Here is a 21440-nt window from a genome sequence, read left to right on the forward strand (position 1 = left end):
CAGCCACCCAACAAGCATTTAAAAAGTGCCTGTCATTTGCCAGGTACCATGACAGATGCTAGGAATACAAACACGAGACAAGGTCCCTGCCTCTACTCTGACTAATAGAGACAATAAAGGTAAACAGACAATTAAAATGCAGTGTAATAAAGTTTTGAGATGGGGGTCATAGGGCACAGTCAGACAAAAGGAGAAAAATGTGTTCTAGGCAAAGAAGGAAAGAAAAGGCATCATGCATAGAGTTAGGTTAAGAAAATAAAATATATTTGGGGGGGAAACTGCATAGTCCATGGTGATTATTAGAGCAGAGGGCTCACGGGAAGGACAGGATAATAGCTGGAGTCAGAATGAAGGATCTCTGTTAGGAGCTTGTATGGGCAAGAGACCATAGTAATAACTCAGGTGAGGAATGCCAAGTAAGGCAGAAGCAGGAGCAACGGGCAAAAGAGAATGGATGGGTGGTGGATACAGGATTGATCCCTTAAGGTTTTGCCGAATGGGTGCAATTAAAAACACAGGGCCAAATTGCTGAAGGAATTAGTAATAAAATGGCTGAAGTGACAGATCATAAGGTCTAAGCTGGATAGGGAAAGACATATATGTAGCCAGGAGGGAGTTAAAAGACAAAGGAAGTGAAAATATTGGTAAAGACAAAGAAAGTGTGCAGAAGAACGAAGGGCACGAGAGGGCTGTGCCTGGAGCAAGCGCTCTTCCATGGGCCCAAAGGCCTAGGGGTCACATTCACGGGGCATGAACTTTGGGATAAAAATCAGATGTTTATCTTCAGTAAGCTCTAATGAAAATTTAGCATTTCTTTCAATTACGAATAACAGAAATCACCAAATCTTCATATTACTTACTATTGCAGTATCTTGAAATACCATTCATCTTATCACTACTCCAAAATGATGACAGTTGTTAGACTCACTCATAGATCTTGTTATTTAACGCTTTAATTAAAAAGCACACGTTACTATAACACAAACTTAACACTTTCGTAATTACATTCCAATATAATTGATTTCCTTTCTAATCCTAAGTACTTTATTATATTCACTGAAGAATGTTATTCTGAGAAAAAGTCCATGGGCTTCATCAGACTGCCAAAGGGACTGCATTTAAGGACTCTGGCTTAGAGGATAGCATCCTGGTGTTTTAAGCTTTGGAGGTGGAGAATTCAGGAGCGAAGGAGGCCAAGGGGGTAGTCGTGGGCTGAAACTTAAGAGTACATAAAAGAGTAGTGAAGAGGAGGATGTCAGAGAGCTGTGCAGCCAAGGGAGACAGATATCCACACGGACACTGAATCACTCACTACAGTCAATCTCAGCACGTGGGGCGGAAAAGGAACAACCAGCAAGGTAGTTTGCAAAATCTGATGACTGCAGAGGATGACCAAAAGGCTGACTGTGATGTGGACTAGGGGAGAACAGATGTCACAAGCCTCACACAAGGAGTCTTTACACTCAGAAACTAAGGACAAGGTGACTGGTCCTGTTCTTTGATCCTTTTACACTTCCCAACTGTCAAATATGCCTCTTTGCCTGTTTCTACTCTGCCCCTCAAATGTTCTCCATTCCAGCTCCTGTTTCAAAGTAAACAAGGCCTGACCTTTTGACACACCTGTAATTCTTACCTTCCTAACCAAAGGTATGAAGGACTATAAATAATGAAATAAACAGATTGCTTTCCTTGTCATATCTACCCATAACCAACCACGAAGAAGAATTAGAAATTCTGATGGTGTGAGAACAAAGTAATTTGGGTGCAGAATAGCTCTAGTATGAGGTAGTGTGAGCCTTGTAAATCAATTCAGTTTCAACCAGCATTTTTTTAAATGAAATGGAATGGAAAATATTAGAATGCACTGCACATAGTAAAAGGTACTGTTCTAAGAATCTTTTGTTTCTGTTACATACACACACACGCATATATTCTGAGTCTAATGTGAACATACTGCAGGTCATGGTCCAAAAAGTTTGAAAGCCACAGTTCTAGGGGTAGAACTGTTCCCTCTGAAGAGAACCCTATGTGAAAATAAAAGGCCCAGGACGAGATGGCAGACAGTTCAGAAAGAATAAGAGATGTGGATCTGTAGTTTTCTCTGGGGTCTACTACACCGCTAATGCCCTGGAATCAGGTTCAAGGCCCAGCTCTGCCCCCATGAGACCTGTGTGTGAGACCCGAGGTAAGCCCGTGTGCGACCGAGCCTCCCTCGTCTATAAAACAGGGCTAACACAGCTCCACCTTACTTACTTCACAGGACAGTTACGAGGCTCAAAAAAAAAATGATATGAATCACTCTGTAGACTTTAAAGCATTATTCTGTTATTTTATTTTAGGCTACACAGCCAGAGTGATACAAAACAAACTATGCTATGAGTACGAAAGACACGCCCAAATGGTGGTTACCCGACTGTGTGGTTAGACAAGCCAAATGTCAGAAGTTGTGGGGAAATACTAGGAAATTATGTTTTTAGAGAAAGGTAGCTGGGCACAAATAATAAAACTATCCATGTGTACACACATGCCTCAAGTAACATACATAAGAAACTGAGCAAAAGAGGATGCAAAACAAACAAAAAAAATCACTGGTTTTGATGGGTAAAAGGTAAAATGAATTGAGATTTGAAGAAAGGAATGGTGAAGCGTGTTTCTCTTCATATCTTAAATGACTTCCCAAGATCAAAAGATGTACCAATCGTTATCAAGCCCAGTTCAGTACCACCTCTTCCAGAAAACCCACTGCACACCCCAACCCTACACCTCTCAACGCCTCTAGCACTCAGTGTTTCTCTCTCTCATCAGACATGTAACTAATATGACAAGGTGGTGTAAAACATATCACCCAACATGAAGTTAGGAAAGGCAGCTTACTGGAAAGCAAGAAGCATAGGTTTTATTTTTCTGCCTTTCTTTAAGTCCAGAACTAAAAAGATCTGTTAGTTTAAAACTAACCACCCAGTCTGGTGGCAGACATCCACTGGCCTCGGCTCTATCTTCCTGCGCCTCTGGCCAATAGGTAACTTATTATCTGCGTGGGTAATTAAACTACAGGTCATTTTCAATAGCTACAAACGTGTAAGGACCCGAACTTACACCACTGAACAGAATTCCAATGTCCCAAATAATCTGTTTAATACCAGAGGTATATCCCACAGGTTAATATTTCTTTTTCTTTTTCTATAAAATTATTATTTATAAATGAATTAAAAGTTTCTCTTCATAGTCTCTCTTAGATTATAATTTCCTGATAGTGAGAATAGTATCATTATTTTAACTTCCAACATATGTTTTGTTATTCAGTAAATGTGATATATGAGAAACAAACTGAAAAACCGGCAGAGGGTGGTAAATAAACACGATCTCTACCCCCACCAACCCACATATCGCCTACCTCTTGCAGCGTCAACAAAGTATTAAGAATAGCCGGCAGTGTAGTCTGGACCACTCCAAATCTATCTTCTGTAAACGATGCTGCCACCAAGTGAGACAGAGCTCAGGGGGAAAAGAAGAAAAGAGTGAAAAGTGAATCAAAATTAGGCAAATCTATTTTCGATACATCTATCTGAGAAAGGATTAATGTCCTGAATACATCGAGAACTTCTAAATAAAGGAGAGGCGGTAACCCAATAGAAAAGTAGGCCAAAGACTGGACTGGGCCCTGAAAGGTGCTCTGCTGCAGCAGTCAAGAGGAAGACGACAGTCTTGGCTGTACAGTCTAGTAAGGAAAACACATTTTAAAAAATAATATTGTATTGGGAATGTTAAGTGCTAGGAAGAAAAACAAAAGCATGGTGAGGAACAGAGTGACAGTCGTGAGGAAACTTTTCATGGGGTGGCCAGGAAAGGTCTCTCTGAGGAAGTATCATTTAAGCATTGAGCAGGCAGTATCTGTAAGATGAAAAGAAACAGTTCTTTAACAACTAAGTGTTCATATTTAACTTAAGTTGAATATGTTAAAATATGTCAAATAAGTTGACAGATAAAAAAACAATCTATTAATTGTAGTTTTTTTGAAGTAGAGAAAGATATGTAAGAATCCCAGGCTCAGTTTCTCTACTCATATATAAGGAAAATTTCTGCCCAAATTAAAGTACACCTAAACATCTAAGAAAAATGATCTATATAAAACAAGATATAAAAATGTATCTGAAAATTCAAAGATTCAGATCAAAGTCCAGAAGTGACCTTTCATGGATATGCTTCAATATTTAACTGATAATTAAAAACACAGTTGCTGGGCCGGCCCCGTGGCTTAGCAGTTAAGTGCGCGCGCTCCACTGCTGGCAGCCTGGGTTTGGATCCCGGGCGCGCACCCACGCACCGCTTCTCCGGCCACGCTGAGGCCGCGTCCCACGTACAGCAACTAGAAGGATGTGCAACTATGACATACAACTATCTACTGGGGCTTTGGGGGAAAAAAATAAATAAAAATGAAACAAACAAACAAAAAAACACAGTTGCAGTTCGCTGAGATTTCTTACCTTCTAATGCCCAGATATGCATTTGGGCATCTGAAAACACAGCCTGAATGGAGGCCTCTGGGTGCTACAAATACAACAAAAACACTTAAGTAAGCTCCCCTGGGCAAAAACTCTATTATTTCATCTAATCAACAATGTAGAGTGTAATAATAAAAAATTTACAGCTGCCTCTCAAGAATTAAAATCTGAAATTCTTATACAATATGACTTAACTGCAATAAAGCATTCTGCCACCACCTTACTGTGTGACCCTTGCCAAGTCTCTAAATCTCTATGTGCCTCAGTTTCTCATTTAAAATAAGAGTTACATAAGCTCAACCCACCTCAGAGGATCAGTAGAGCAATCACTTAAGAGAATGGTTATGAAAGCTTTTCTTAAAACAAAAGAACTGCCCACATACATGTTACCTTTCTTAAATTGTCTACCCTCAACCCCACTCCAAAGAAACACCACCCAACCTTCTTTAATATAGTAAGTCGAACAGTATGGAGCAACAATTGGCCCACTTAAACAAATGCTGGCTTTGGTAATGCACCCAATGAAGCCTATTAAGTATGGCAGCATGTTACATTCCTCAACATCAAATAGCAGTGTCTACAACTCCTTGTCATACAAGGGATCCACTTGCAAAATCAGAATCAAAAGTAGCAGTTCACTTCCAAGGAAAAAGGAGATCTTGTTCAGCATCTGCTCTGCCACTTACTGGCTATGTGCCCTTAGGCTAGCTACTTGACCCCTCTGAGCCTCAGGTTTCCTTATCTGTAAAATGAGGACAAAAAGACATCTCACAGGAATGCTGTTAGAGTTAAATGAGGGAATTTAAGTGAAAAGAGCATGGCATACATTAGACACTCAAAGGTGAGTTCTCTTCCTTCTGAAGAGAAAGCACTCATATCCTCCTGAAGAGAAAGCCCTGAAATCCTCCTGAAGAGAAAGCACTCATATCCTCCTGAAGAGAAAGCACTCATATCCTCCTGAAGAGAAAGCCCTGAAGTAAACTTCAGACAACTCTCTTCCTCTTGGTGGAAGACACCTTCCTCAGCGGTGTGATAATTTTCCCAAAGCTTTAATGGGTAGCCTAAGGTAGATTATTTTTGGTAAAGGTAATTGCTAGTTGGGTGGATTTTCCCTGCCACCATAGTGAAAAAAACAGTTGTAAAACCTTAAAATGATTCTTTGTTATGCATATCTATGTTCTATCAGTTAGTCAGATCTCTCTCCCCACCAGAGTACGATATGAATTCCAAAGAATAAAAATGAATAATGTATGCCAGTGCAAATTTTCACTTAAAGGCATTGAGTGCAATATTAGCTAATACTGCAATATCTGCTGAAAGAGAAGCTAGATTAAAAAAACTAAAACAAAAATTCTTTCCCCTACATATGGCCAAAGGTTTTGCTCATCAAAGGATTAATTAACACACAACAGATGTAGCCAGTGAAAACAGGAATGAATCCTTCGTGTCTGCAACTGAGCTTTACTCTCCTGTGGCAGCTGGAACAGCTGACAGACAAGTTGGAAAGGCATTAAGTTTGTGGCCTGAATTACTTTTTATCCATCACAAGTTTAACATCTGCGATCCAACTCAGTCAACTTTCTTTTGAACACCAAATTGGCCACAAAGATGTTAGAGTAGGAAAATGAGCCATGGAGGATCAGATAGCCATGGATTTTCTCATTGCAGAAAGGGGTTGCATATCAGCACCAAGCTGCCGGCAGCCAAGAGACTCAGAGGCCAATTCGAGTCAAGCCACAGGAAGGCATCAAGGTGAAATGTATTGGGCAGCAATTGTTAAAACAGAGGTTTAGTGAAGCACTAGGCAAAGCTGTTTGGCTCACTAGGATCAAGCTAAATATTTAGAAGTCAAATTTCATCTGCTACTTCATTTCTTATTTCATTTGCCCCCCACCCCCCATTCCCAATGTAGCTATAACTACATTTTCTTACCTTACTGAAAAAATACATTATCAGCACCCGTTTTGACAAGAAATTCTTAATCTGAGTTGGAAAAAGAAAATTAACACATTTACAGTTTTCAATTCTATCCAAATATTGCACATTTCCAGGTTCTTCCTGACACTAACTTAAACACCTCACATCTTACAGAGAAAGAACAACATTTACAATAAACCTCAGAAGTAGATAGCTTTGTATTATAAATTGGATAAACAAGCTGGGCCATCTAACCTAAAGTGCATTCCCACGTACACATGTCTAACCCCCAAATTAAAGCCTTGTCATAACGAAAGGACTTCTAAGAGGGTTCTGGTGATATTTTCTAAGACGATACTCTTTCTCAATTCTCCACAAGTGTCTTGCCTTTTAACCTCTTAATACCAAAAAAGAACATGTTTCTTCTACAAAAAAAAAAAAAATCTTATAACACATGAAGTGGTTTTCTACTAACTGACATTTACAGGGAAAACAATTTTCTTGATATTAAGCTGAAAGGTACATACCCCAAGTGACTTGAAAGTGAATTCATGACATGGCAGTACTTATGGCATATGGAACCAGATGAGATCCTGAAGGTGGTAAAATGCCCTCAGTTCTTCCTTCTCTATTAATCGATCGTTCCATCAGCAAACATGTTATTTCTCTCATCTTAAAAAATAAAACTTTCCTTGACCCCTCAATTCTTCCCAGCTATTACCCCATTTCTCTGCTCCCATTATAGCAAAACTTCTTAAAGATCTAGCTTGTCTTGTGGTCTCCATCCAGATTCTCCTGACCCCATGCCAATCAGGCGTTCATCCCTACTACGCCACCCAATAGCTTTTGTCAAGGCCTCAATGACCTCCACATTTCTAGCGCAACAGTTCATTCTTAGCTTGAAACTCATGCTATCTATGAGCAGCATCTGACACTCACTTCTCCTTGAAATACTTTCTTTTCTTGGTTCTCTTCTCACCTCAATGGCCACTTGGTCTCCTTTGCTATTCCTCCTCATCTCCCACACCTTTAGTCATTGGAGGGTCTCACTTCTTGCATCTCTTTTCTTCTGTATCTACACTCTCCAAGAGTCTTCACGGAGTCTCATGGCTTTAAATATCATCTATACTGTGATGACTCCCAAACATACATTTTTAGCCCAGAATATTACCCTACACTCCAGATATATGTCTAATTTCTTACTCGATATTTTCACTTGGTTGTCTAACAAGTATCTCAAAACTGAAATGTCTAAAATCAAAGTCCTGATTCCCCCACCTCACCTCTATCAAATTTCTTCTTCCAGAAGCATCAGTAAATTGCAACTCAATAAATTGCAACTACATTATTTCAGACCCTCGGGCCAAAAACTTCAGAGTCAACATTGACTCTCTCTTGCTCACCAGAACTAAACCACAAGCAAATCCTATTACGTCTACCGTCAAAATATATTCCGACCTTCATCACACCTTACAGTCTCCGCCACAACCACTCTGCTCACAGATAGCACCATCTCCCACTCGATTACTTCAATGGCTTTACTACTATCTCTCTGCTTCCACTCCTGCCTCAGAGAATCTAGTCTCAACATGGCAACTAGAGCAGCACTTTCAAAATGTAAGGTTACATCACGTCATTCTTGTGGGCAAAACCATACAGTGCCTTTCCATCTCACTCAGAGAAAATGTCTTTACAACAGCTAATGAGTCAAAAAGCTCTGGATGCCTGCTACCTCTCTGACCTCATCACCCACCTACCACTCTCCGCTCACTCACTCTGCTCCAGCCACACTAGTGTCCGTGCTGTTCCTTACACAAGCCAAGCACACTCCCACCTGAGGGCCTTTGCATTTTGCTATTCCCTGCCCTCCCTTCAGGTCTCTGATCAAGTATCACCTTATCACTGAGACTTTCCCTGATCACATAAAATGGCGCTCCCACCCCAGGTGCTCTGCTCCCCTTACTTGCTCTATTTTTGTATATAGCACTTTATCAAGAAAGAAACATCAATTTCTTCCCTCTTAAGAGATATATTTTTCATATTTTGAACATGACATATAGGGATGCATCTTACAGTCAACAGCATGTCATGGTTTAACTGGCAACTTTTTTTCTTAATAGTTACAATTAACAGTTTTTTTTATATTCAAAGAAATACAGTATAATACATTGCTTGCTCATCTATTCCCCCTCAGTAGAATGTAAACATATGTTCATGGACTTTTGTTTGCTCTTTTCCCAGTGCCTAAAACCACACCCTGTATATATAAAGAACTCAATAAATCTCTCTTAAAGAATTCACAAATAAAAGGCATTGTGTTAGATTAAGGTATATTAAACTTCAATTTATATAGTTCAAAACTAGTCAAATACATTAGTCCCCCCTTACCCATGGTTTCGCTTTCCACAGTCTCAGTTACCCACAGTCACCCATGGTCCGAAAATAATAAATGGAAAATTCCAGAAATAAACATTTTATAAGTGTTAAATTATACACTGTTCTGAGTAGAGTGATGAAATCTCACGCCATCCCACTCTGTCTCAGCCAGGACGTGAATCATTCCTTTGTCTAGTGGATCCACACTGTACACACTACCCACCCATTAGTCATTTAGTATCAAATTGACTGTCGCAGCACAGCAGCACTTGTGTTCAAGTCACCTCTATTTTACTTAGTAATGGCCCCAAAGTGCAAGAGTAGTGATGCTGGCAATTCAGATATGCCAAAGAGAAGCCAGAAAGTGCTTCCTGTAAGTGAAAAGGTGAAAGTTCTCAACTTGATAAGGAAAGAAAAAAAAAATCACATGCTGAGGCTGCTAAGATCCACAGTAAGAACAAATCTATCCAGAAATTATGAAGAAAGAAAAAGAAATTCGTGCTAGTTTTGTTGTCACACCTCAAATATGTACGTACAGAAAAAAACGTAGTATATGTAGGGTTCTTGGGTAATATCTGCAGTTTCAGGCATCCACTGGGGGTCTTTTTTTTTTTTTTTTTTTTTGCTGGGGAAGATTCACCCTGAGCTAACATCTGTTGCCAATCTTCCTCTTTTTTTTTTTTTTAAATGTGAGCTGCTGCCACAGCATGGCCACTAACAGACAAGTGGTGTGGTTCTGCGCCTGGGAACTGAACCTGGGCCACCAAAGCGGAGCACACTGAACTTAACCACTAGGCCACCGGGGCTGGCCCTCCACTGGGGGTCTTGGAACATATTCACAGTGACTAAGGGGGGACTACTGTACTAGCAATTTCATATGGGCCAAGTTAATACACGAAGCATCAAAAAAAAAAAAGTCCTATTTATTCCTGATGGCTTACTCATGTGAGATCCTGGATGCTCTCAATGGTACATGCCCAAATATAAATCCTATTTATAGGTTAAATCCTATAACCGTATCCTCCTACCTGTTCACGTTTGTTCTGAATCCATGAATAAATCACACTGGGCTGTCTCACTGTCTTACCCTCAGCACTAACAGTGGTAGATGGAAGATTAGAAAATTCTGTCATCTGCTGATCTACAAAGAAACCAAAAAAAGGGGAAAACTTAGGGTATCTGATTCTCTGAAACTATGACATTTCTAATTTGAGAAAACAAACAGTCCTCACCAGAAGCAGAAGTCCATAATCTTGGCCCTCTTCTTACTAGCTGAGGACTTTGAGGTGACCCATAGCAGGTGTTTACATCAAAAATTCCAGCCATCCGATTCATTACACTAGAGCCAAATGGGGTTCCAAGAGGACTTGCAACATCAGGTGTAGACAGTTTTGAGGAAAACAGCGACGTCTTAACTAACGGTGGCACTGAAGGCCGAGGCATCTGGTTAGATTTTGGGGTCTGAAAAGTAGTTTCTTCTGTAAAAGAACAGATCCAGTGCTGAAGAGGCAACCTAATTCAAGCAGGTCAGCATGGAGGTTCTCAAATTTTATACACCTCAATAGGTTGTTTAATGCATTTACCCAAGGCTCTGTCAGTTGTCTCCATTTAGGTTTATATTCTCAAGAGCCAGATTTTACCACTGCAGCTCAAGGAGCTTTATACATCATTTTCTCTCAGATTGGTGCAGCCTCTCTGGTTTTTTTCCCTCCATGAATATCCTCATCTTCAAGGTCAGTTTCTCTAACACTAAGCTGTTTTGAGTGAGCTTTTCAATTTATATTTTATTTTTAAATGGCAACCACTTTATTGCATTAGAATCTCTCGAGTTTTACTGCATGCTCCTTCTGTAACTATTACTTGGCTAAACACACAGATAGAGAGTGCTAACCTTATCCCACTTTCTCCCACAGTTCTTTCAAGTTAACAAAAGTCACACCAAAGACCAATTTGCCCAGGATATTTATACATCTGACCCTACAAATCTGATCCATAAACAGCTTCTTCAAAAATTATAACTCTACCAATTTAGTTAGAGTCTGTTGTACAAAAACAAAGAACATTTTTCCTGCCACTCCAGTACAAGGTACAAAGACAAATAAAATATATTAGTATTCAATCTTCTTAATAAAACCACCATTAAGACATTAAACATTTAAAGTACCATATTTTCATTACATGACTTTTTAAGGGTTAGTGGCAATTAGAAATATTTGGGGCCGACCCCACGGCACAGCGGTTAAGTGCGCACACTCTGCTGCTGGTGGCCTGGGTTCGGATCCCAGGTGTGCACTGAGGCACCGCTTGTCAGGCCATGCTGTGGCGGCGTCCCATATAAAGTGGAGGAAGATGGGCACAGATGTTAGCCCAGGGCCAGTCTTCCTCAGCAAAAAGAGGACTGGCATGGATGTTAGCTCAGGGCTGGTCTTCCTCACAAAAAAAAAAAAAAAATTGAACCATCAATTTAAAAATTAAGACTAGAGCTTTTAAGTTTTGCAATTATTGCTGAAAATTAAAGGCCAATTTTGACTGAGCAATGGGATATGACAACAATTTAAAATAATGAATAATCCATATTTGGTCAGACCCATGCTCCTTCCAACCCAAGATTACAATACTCTTTCTAACTTGCTAATTTGATGTTTCTAGCACATTCAAACTTCTCTAATGGCTCCATATACCTGTGGGATAAAACCTAAACCCCTTTTCAAACATACAAGGCCTCCTTTCATTATCAAACATCATCTTACCCATTCAGGCTCCTTTCTGACAGATGTCCCTCTAGCAGTTACACTGTCCTGTCATTATTTGTGTGCCTCCCACTAAAATGTCAGTTCTGAGAGTGTTTTTCCATCTTTGATTCTCTGGCTTCTAGTACATTGTGTGGTAGATAGTAGGCATTCAATAAAATAGTTGTTGAATAAATAAATGCTAATCTGAAAGTTGATAACCTCTAAGATACTCTAGAATCTTTTAAAATCTGACATTCATGAACTTATTTCAATCATTCCTCATTTGTAATCTATTTGATTTTGGTCTATGATCTCTCTAGAGTAACGAAGTCCAAAAGAGATGTGTTTGCTTCGGTTCATATAGGGATTTTTTTAAATAATAAGACTAGTTGCCAATGTTTAAAAAGGGGAAGATTTCACCTAAAATTTTTTGATTTCAGGCTTCTTTAAAAACAAAGTCCAGATACCTGGTCCAACTTCCCACACGGGAACGACGGACGGAAGCTAACCCGCAGCCTCCCCCTTCAGAGGACGCCTGTGCTCTCAAGTTGACCACTGTCCTCGCCCAGCCAGCTTCGCCCATTTCCATTAAACGTCTGGCTCCAAAGGCATCTGAACCTTAAGTGCTTTATCAGTCTTACACTCCTAGGCACCTTCTCCTGAAGGGACTGGGTAAAACAGCGTAGGTTCTTCCATCTGTACTTCTTCTTCTCAGCCTTCATCTTCAGACTGAAAGGGTACTAACTTTATATTAGGCTATGTTAAAACAATGAATGTGATGTCCCCCACCCCCGAAATCACTCCATCATTTCAGTTGCTCTTCTCTGAACACTGTCCAACACCTTTTTGTCTCTGGGATACTGCAACTAGAACAGCATCCAGCATTACCTGTCAAGATGCACCTGGCTTTGTATTAGAGTAAGCCGAAGTCTTCTCTTTGATGACTAACATTTTGTCAGGCTTCTTAACACCACCACCACACCGGACTTAATTGTTGCAATCTACAACGATACCCAGATCTTTTTCTTGGTTCAATACAATATCCCATATATTGGATCAATTTTCCCTAAAAATATATACTTCACAATCATATACATATCCTTAGATTAACTACTGTCATCTTTCTCAGGAAATAAAATGTAAATGCCTTCCCCTCTCTTAGTAGTTACAAGGAGTTACCTTGAAAACTCAACTTCTTAGTTTCCACTGGGTATGAGGAAGACATCACTCTCCCATTTGTAGCAGCAGCTTCTTGGTAGAGAACCAGTTTCTGAGTCATATCATTTAAAAGATTCAAACACTCCCTTGAAATGGCTGTCCAATTGTGAGGATGTCCACCTAGGAGGTCCAAACGCCAGCTTTTAAAATGTAGATAATATTATAGTCTCCACTCAAAGTAGGGAGAAAAATCAACAAGAAATGCTACATTACACTTTGCATCAGGGCCCACTTTTCTCAGGTAAGCCACTATTTATAACTGTGTCATCTAACTCACAGCAGGAGTTCAATAAATATTCGGATGAAATAATTTTCCCAAGTCTACAAGCAAAAACTTGCTATTTTATCATTAAAAAAAACCCTCTCAAACTGATCGCTGAAATGAAGCCAAACACTAGAGCAGAGCTTGAGCGAAAAAGCACAGGGTTACTTCACTAGCAGTACTGAAGAGACTGAAGACTGAGACAACAATCACTAGCATGTTGAACGAGATGCACCCCCTGGCCCTCGGCGACCTCCCAACTGTTGTGTCTGACCCGCTGTGCTTCCTGACATTTTCGTGTGTACACTAGCCCGTTTACCATTACAGGTTTCCCCCGCATCCGAAAGCAGAGCGTTCCTATGAAACCTTTCGTAAGCCAAAACAGTGTAAAGTGAAAATGCTATTTTCACCTTTTTCCATAATAGTGACAACCATCTTCAGATTTCCTTCAGTTAACTAACAGGTCTTTCATAAAAGCAAAGTGGTATAAAGCGAACTTCTGAAAAGCAGGGGACACCTGTGTATCTGTAAGAGTGACGCATTATTTGATAATGATCATATTTTATTCTTGGAGAGTTTACATATCTGCTACCTAACTTAAACTTCTGTGATCCACACTCTTATTTTCCCTTACTTCTCATTATCTTTTGATTTTCTAAGACCTTTATCTCCTAGAACTGCCATGTAAAAATCAACTGCGCTTCATTATGTGTTGAGAATAGCAGAGGAGCCCACTGAAAACCGGTTTCCCCATCCTGGGTGCCAAACAATCATTCTCTCTTTACTTAGGTCCCTTCTTAAACATGCCCCCCCATTTACAACTCAAGGGGAATACCACTTAACCGGCAAACAAACAAATAGTCCATCAGTCGGCCCCAGAATGTTTTGTACTGCTATACTCAGGACCACTAGGGAACTATGTAATGGTCCAGTTCATTTTTAATAATATGCCCTAGGGGCTCGCCCCATGGTTTAGCAGTTAAGTGCGCACGCTTGCTGCTGGCAGCCCGCGGTTCGGATCCCGGATGTGCACCAAGGCACCGCTTGTCAGGCCATGCTGTGGCGGCGTCCCATACAAAGTGGAGGAAGATGGGCACAGATGTTAGCTCAGGGCCAGTCTTCCTCAGAAAAACAGGAGGATTGGCATGGATATTAGCTCAGGGCTGATTTTCCTCACAAAAAAAAAATAAATAAATAATAATAATAATATGCCCTACAATGCAAGTTCTCTGGCAGAGAACATGCCACCCTATTACAGTTTACTTGAATATCTGGTGAAAATATTTAACGTATAGAGAATTTCTAAGTGAACTTAAGTCTGACAGAAAAGTATTGCTACAGTTAATTTCCACAGCATCAGCTCTGGATTTTTCATGCTACTAAAAGGAGAGGGGCTCCAATCATTTATATTTTTATATAACTGGATTTCACTTCCATGCAACATTTAACTACAGAAGGTTTATTTTACAATCTGGGAATTGGCAAGTTCGGCAAGATAATGAGAGAAGATGAAAGCTACCAGGTTCTCTGTTTCCAAGAGGTGGCTACGGCTGGAATGCTTTCCCTCTAGGAACAAGGCAGAGCACTGGAACCATTAGTCTTGAAGAGCTTGGCAAGTAAGGGTGGAGAAGTGCTTCAGAGTCATCAAGAGCATCCTTGGGTCACCATTAAATCTAGCTCCTTTCTACTTTTTTTTAAGGGAGGCAGAGTAGCATAGCAGGAGGAAGGAACTCTGCACTGGGAGTTAAATGACAGAATTTCTTATTCCAACTCTGACATTAACTTTATTTAAGCCACTTAATCGCTCTGAGACTTAGGTCTCCCATCTAGAGATTAGACCATCTGATTTTTAAGACTCCTTGTAGCATTAAAACTTTTAGGATTCTTAAACTGTGGTTTTCTGCTTCTAAAACTATCAACCTACCTCATAATTTCTTCAGGTTAAGGGAATGAGGGGGCTCAAGGAAATAATATAAAAGTTTAAAAATACTTTTACCAGAAGTATGCAGAAATATTTAGGGCCAAAGTGTTACAATATTTACAAATTACATTCAAATTGCACGCCTCCACCCAAAAAAAACACATAAAGATAAAGCAAATATGGCAAAATGTTAGTTAGCAATTGTTGAATCTACATGAAAGGTCTATGGGTGTTCACTATACTATTCTTCAAACTTCTGTATGTTTGAAATTTTTCATAATAAAAATTAAAAAAAAAAAAAAAAAACAACTTTTCCCAATGACATAACTTTTAACCACAACAACACAAACACTTAGTTGTATAAGATTTAAATCAAAACTTCATTTACTGGACTTGCTCGTGTATGAAATTTTATCAAATATACCTCTCCCACCAAAAACTTTAGTGGAACACTTTCTGCACACACATGCCTAATCAAGTCTGTTACTTTTAGCAATACCTGGCTGGCTAAGGCTGAAAACTTCTTGTCTTCGTGAAGGAGAATACTGTGAAAGCAGCATGAGGTCCTGCAAGGCCAGATACTAAAAGGGAAAAAAAATACACATTAGTTGTTTAATCTCTATATAAAATCTTATTTATGAATTAGGCTCAGCATTACATATCTAAGGGGAAATTAGTTGAAATATTTCATGAAAGAAATAATATTTCAGAACTATAACCTTCCTTTCTAGACTTCCAGAACTTTCCTGCCTCTACCCTCTGTAGGCTACCCCACCCACTGCAGGCTCCAGCTACAACGTACTACAGAACTCCCTGTGTTCTTGCCGACCTCTGTGGTAGGAAACTTAAACATCACTTCCTCCTGGCACTTTCCCTGGCCTCCCCAGCACAAACATGCTCACACAGCTCTCAACCGTCGCACTAACATAATTTACTGTGATTGCCTGTCTACTTGTCTCATCTGCTTCTACCCACTGTGAGGCTGGGACAACATCTTGCTACCACATTCAAGGCAGTGCCTAGCACATAGTAGACACACAACACATGCTGTACTTTTTTTACTGGAAATCTTCATTTTGTTCTCTGGTAAACCTCTTCACTCTTCCTTCCAGATACCATCCCTTCCCTGAAACTTTCTTGTATTGGTCCCAAGCAGAATAAGTGGTTCCCACTGCACTTGCCACAGTAAATTTTCATTATTTTGTGTATCTGCGTTTTCCTTTAGACTATATAACATCTTATTCATCATTATACCCTAAGTAACTAGCAGCAACTGACACCTGCCCCAGTAAATAAAGATTTGTTAAATAACTAAATGAATTAGTGATCTTTTTGTTTATATATTAAATTTGTCATACTTGATATTTCAAGGTAATCAGAGCCTCAGTGGTTCATTTTTTTTAACTAGTTTATAACTTTTCCAGAGTGTAATCAAAACTATGGTTCTAACTACTTCAATTCTTTTTCACGTACTATGACCTCTTAGTTTTTTTATTTATTTATTTTTCCCCCAAAGCCCCAGTAGATAGTTGTATGTCATAGTTGCACATTCTTCTAGTTGCTGTATGTGGGACGCGGCCTCAGCATGGCCGGAGAAGCAGTGCGTCTGTGCGCGCCCGGGATCCGAACCCGGGCTGCCTGCATCGGAGCGCATGCACTTAACCGCTAAGCCACGGGGCCGGCCCGACTATGACCTCTTAGGATGACACATATTGTAGAGCTACTCTAAAATTTCAAAATGCAATTTAAATCAAACCAATTTATTCTCACTTAGTTTGATTTGTAAACTTATTGCAACTTCTTTAAACTCTTTTGCTTAAAATTTGTTTTAGGATCACTGTCATTATTTATATTTTAAGAGTTTACTGAATGTCTACACACTACCAAGCACTACCTTTGATCCTAACAGTCAAGAAATATACTACATGAGTAAAAATATGTCTTGATACGATGATTAAAAAAAAAAAACAACAACAGTGTTTTGTTTTGCTGCCATGAGGAGTTTATGAAAAGCAAATGCATATGGTTGCATATCATCATATTTCATGCTTGGAAATATTTTTATATATATTCTGAATACCAAATTAGCTTTTCTTGTATACATCCATTGCAATATATACTTGCATCTTAGTTACTTTGAAAGCAAACTGAAAAAGTAAACAGCATTCAGTATAGCATGTAGGTGATTTTTAAAAATGCTACTCCTAGAATATTGTAAGCCCTCAAAAAATATATCCAAATATGCTAAATATTAAGTTCTTCCTTAAGATTTAAGTTAGAGATGGGCCGGCCCCGTGGCTTAGCGGTTAAGGGCGCACGCTCCGCTGCTGGCGGCCCAGGTTCGGATCCCAGGCGCGCACTGACACACCGCTTCTCCGGCTATGCTGAGGCCGTGTCCCACATACAGCAACTAGAAGGATGTGCAGCTATGACATACAACTATCTACTGAGGCTTTGGGGGAAAACAAATAAATAAATAGAATTATTTAAAAAAATAAATAAATAAGTTAGAGATGACGGTGTAAAGATACAAAATGCACCGTTCTGGTACCTTTATGATGAGGGGAGGATTGCTGTTTAAAACTTTTGGGAGGCATTCATCTGACTCTTCTGCAAATGGTGCTTGAACAGGAAACAGATGAGCCTGTCAAATATAATCAAACATAAGAACTATGAAAATTATTATTTTCATGACTTTATTACATTCAGTAAGTAAGCACTAATTGAAATTTATTAAAAAGGAGACAATACAAACAAATTAACATTGTTAGTGTTCTTTGCAAAAACAGGTTGCATTAAAGTTATATATACCCAAACACACTACTTTCTAAAATGTTACTTTCCTAATTTTATTAGATCTCTGACTTTCAATAATAGAAACAAATTTTAAAAACAGACTCTCTGAAGCCACTGAAGGACACAAACCTACAGAGATGGTAAAATGAAACAGAAACACTCGTTTCCCTAGAAAAACACTTGGATGATAAAGACAATGTAATTCCCATTCATTTAAAATCACTTCTTCAATATATATTTTAAAAGTTTCCTTCAAAGAACAAATGTTTTATTGCCTTATACTTAAATATTTTAATAGCATTTATATCAATAGCACATAAAAATAATTTAAAATTCAGGCCCACCTAGTATGTACTCAATAGAGAAATGGAAACCTTCAGAAGAGAATTAGACTATAGACAAAGCATAGTAAGTACCACTAGCAGTCCATTCAGTTTAGTTTCCAACAATCAAGGATACCAACACTGTTCCTCAGAAAAAAATACCAAGCAAATGATGGTTATAAATGATACAACCTTAATCAAGTCTCAGAAGAGAAACCAAAACCTGACTTCTCAAAATGGCTTTGGGCATAATAGCATGCTGATCAGTGCCCTACTAAAAAGAAATCTGTGCACTCCACAACACAAAAGTATTAACAAAAAACTCAACACTAACCTCTGTGGCATAGATTTTGAAGAGTATCCATGAGACGTACCAAGTCATCAGGAGAAAGACACCACATAACCAGACATGGTAGAGTAATGAGAGATTCAAGAGGCCACTCACAGTGTCAAGGGGCCTATGAAACTGCCTATAAAAGTAGAAATTACTATTTAATCTTATGGGAAAAGTACAATCTAAGCATTTAACAGACTTGGGGCTCCACACTGAGAAACAAACAAATCCAATTTCAAAATAATAATGGTGATAGACTCCTCTCCTACAGAATTCTTTCCCTAATACTTTCTTATGAGGTACATAAGGGAGCCTGAAGGGAAGAGCAGACCTAAACTGTCACTCAGTTTCGTGTGTTCCAAACTGTCACTGTCATTTACTATGGAGAAAGAACGAACTGTACCTATAAGCCCTAGAGCCTGGATAAAATTTTACTATTATTGCTTTGTAGTTTGATACTTAAAAACCACTCAACATGACTAGCATCTCTCCTGGACCAGATTTCAGCTCCATTTGTATATCGATAAACAGTTTCACAGTAGTTAAAACTAACGATAACCTAAACATAACCTAAAAACCTTTACTTTTCAATCATTTAAGAAACTGTTAAGACTGCTAAATAAAGTGAATGCTATTTTGCCAAAATCTTGAACAGATCAATTAGCAAAGTCATCATAATTCTACAATCACACAACTAGCAGGGGTAAAAACAGGATTTGAACCTCTGACTCTGACATTTCTAAGTGTTGTGATTAGGTAAATCCTTGGCCTATCCCTTCTCAGTTACCTCATCCACATAATGGTGGCATAATCTCTTCATTCTACCTCTCAGCTATTACAAGATTTAAAATAGCTTTCCTAGGAGTGCCCAGCAGAGTGCTTGAATTCACTGGGGGCAGGGGGCCACCCAATAAATGAAGTTATGTTCAGCTTTCAAGTAAACATTTCCTGGCATACATTAAGGATAGAATATCAGGCACTGCCATACAAATAGAACATTTTTTAAGTGAAAGGAGGAAATAAGTATTATGTTAAATTTCTATCAAATATTTTTCTCTTTCCATTTGACCCAGTTAAAAATCTGGGCTAACATACTAAATGACTCGGGTGTTTGGTTTCATATCTAGCAATTAAGCAGAAGACAAAACTAAATTTTTCCTAGGAAGTTTTAAAAGTTAGGAATTGAAATCTACACTGCAGCAACTGTAATATCTCAAATACCCATAAATGCCAATATCCCACTCCCAGAAACTGATATTAGTGAAGCCTGTGTATGATACGGAAAGTCTCACAGTGGAGTAACCAAACTTAAAAGAACAAACACTAATAGAGAAATTCATATTTATTTGCCAAATAAAGATTAAAGCTTTATGTGCAAAGTGCATGGTAACTAGAACAATACACCGCAGTGCTGCCACTTGACGGCCACTTGTGACCTTTAACTGGTCACTTGACCTTGCTCAATTACCTCCTCATGGGCAAAATTAGAATACCACCACAGCACTGTGCTTGTCTACCACAACAAAGTACAGAATGATTACTGAGGAGAAAAACAGGAGTGGCATGTCTACCCAACTCAAGAAGTCCACTTTTATGTAATATAAAAGCTGTATCTAACAAAAAATGAATTATCATTGCTTACTTCTGGGGACAGTAACTGGGTGACTGGAGAAAGGAGTAAAAGGAGTCTCTCACTGTACACCCTGTTATATACCACTGGAATTTTAAACTATGTGAACCATGTGTATTCAAAAATGAATACAATTTTTAAAAAAATTTAAAGGCTAAATATAAACAAAATATCTGGAAACTAGCAAACATCTAAAAGGATGGAAACATCTAAAAACAGTTAAAATTAGACTTTTCGTACACCACTTACTCATCTATCTGAAGGTCCATAGCAGTGCTAATCCAAGCTTTGGGAATATGGCCTAAGGGGGAAAAAAATACCATGCTATGAACATAAAAAAGTCAATAAAATAAATCTTAATCATGCTTTGGAATATGGAGTTGATGAGATGGCCAAGTCAACACCAAGACCTCAGTCAAAATGCTAGATTGTTTGATTAGGAATGAGCAAGAAAATAATTTCTAAATACAGGCAGTCCTTGCTTTGCACAGTTCCAATGTGTACATATTTCAGTTACCATGGTTTAGTGAAGTAACACCAGTCCTCCAACAACACAACTCAAATTTCAATTACTGCCGTATAGTAACTATGAGGAACTGAATGTAGAACTTCTAGCTTCTCAGTACATAAATCAGTACGGAGATAACACATGCACACCATAGTCTGTGACCAATCATGTCACTTCTTTCAGAGTCTCTTGGTAATTGGTCACTCACATGTGTCCTTCATTTAGTTCACACAGAGACAGCAAAGCATGCAGTTGTGTTGTCTCCCAGGACATTTTACAAAAATAAATAACTGAAAGAGGCAACTGGCCAAAAAAGGCCAAAGGGCAACAAAGAAATAAAAAGTGTTAATACTGGAAATGAAATTTGAATGGAACATAAATGGAGTTATATGAGAAACAGTTGACCATGGACGCTATGTCAGCCCAAACATACAACTATAGAGGAACGGCCAGACTGACTTTAGTAAGTTAATCCAATACAACAAAGTGTTAATGTTAGAATGACAATTATAACAGCTATGTAGAAAAATCGATTATATAAACTACGAATGAAAAAAGTAGACAACAGAATGGCCTACACAGAGTGAGAACAATTTTGTCAAATTATATCCACAGAAAAAAGTAGGATTATAAAAAGTTATAGTCTGAAAACAGTATTTTAGAATGTTGGATTTTGTTTACATTATTATGTGTTGCTATTGACATTAACGTTCTCCATTCAACTTGTATTGCTCATTATATTGAATAAGCTGCATTGTTGTGCTTGAAATTCATGTTAATAAATTTTACAAGGTTCCCTTAGCAACAGGACATTTCTACTGTATTAGTAACAAGTTACAAACTTATAAAAACGGCATGTTATGTCTAGAGTAATGACCAAATGACATACAATATTTTCCTTTTTTAAAAGAACACATTTTT

General features: G+C 38.7%; 1 protein-coding gene across 3 annotated transcripts in view; it reads right to left on the reverse strand.

Annotated features, from left to right (window-relative positions):
* The window catches only part of NDC1 (NDC1 transmembrane nucleoporin), a 50193-nt gene that overhangs the window by 13754 nt on the left and 14999 nt on the right, over nt 1-21440 (reverse strand). For 2 of the 3 annotated variants that reach the window (XM_058552464.1, XM_058552463.1), the window contains exons 7-16: nt 20261-20312; nt 18382-18517; nt 17480-17572; nt 15428-15509; nt 12707-12865; nt 10028-10273; nt 9824-9936; nt 6435-6485; nt 4485-4548; nt 3395-3495 (exon numbers count right to left, since the gene is read on the reverse strand). In XM_058552464.1, coding sequence (XP_058408447.1) covers nt 3395-3495; nt 4485-4548; nt 6435-6485; nt 9824-9936; nt 10028-10273; nt 12707-12865; nt 15428-15509; nt 17480-17572; nt 18382-18517; nt 20261-20312 — 1097 coding nt within the window. Of the gene's footprint in view, nt 1-3394; nt 3496-4484; nt 4549-5188; nt 5245-6434; nt 6486-9823; nt 9937-10027; nt 10274-12706; nt 12866-15427; nt 15510-17479; nt 17573-18381; nt 18518-20260; nt 20313-21440 lie in introns of those variants that run through there. The other variant, XM_058552465.1, reaches the window with a different exon arrangement.

Source organism: Diceros bicornis, chromosome 13 (assembly GCF_020826845.1).
Source record: "Diceros bicornis minor isolate mBicDic1 chromosome 13, mDicBic1.mat.cur, whole genome shotgun sequence".
In the NCBI taxonomy this organism is placed as follows: domain Eukaryota; kingdom Metazoa; phylum Chordata; class Mammalia; order Perissodactyla; family Rhinocerotidae; genus Diceros; species Diceros bicornis.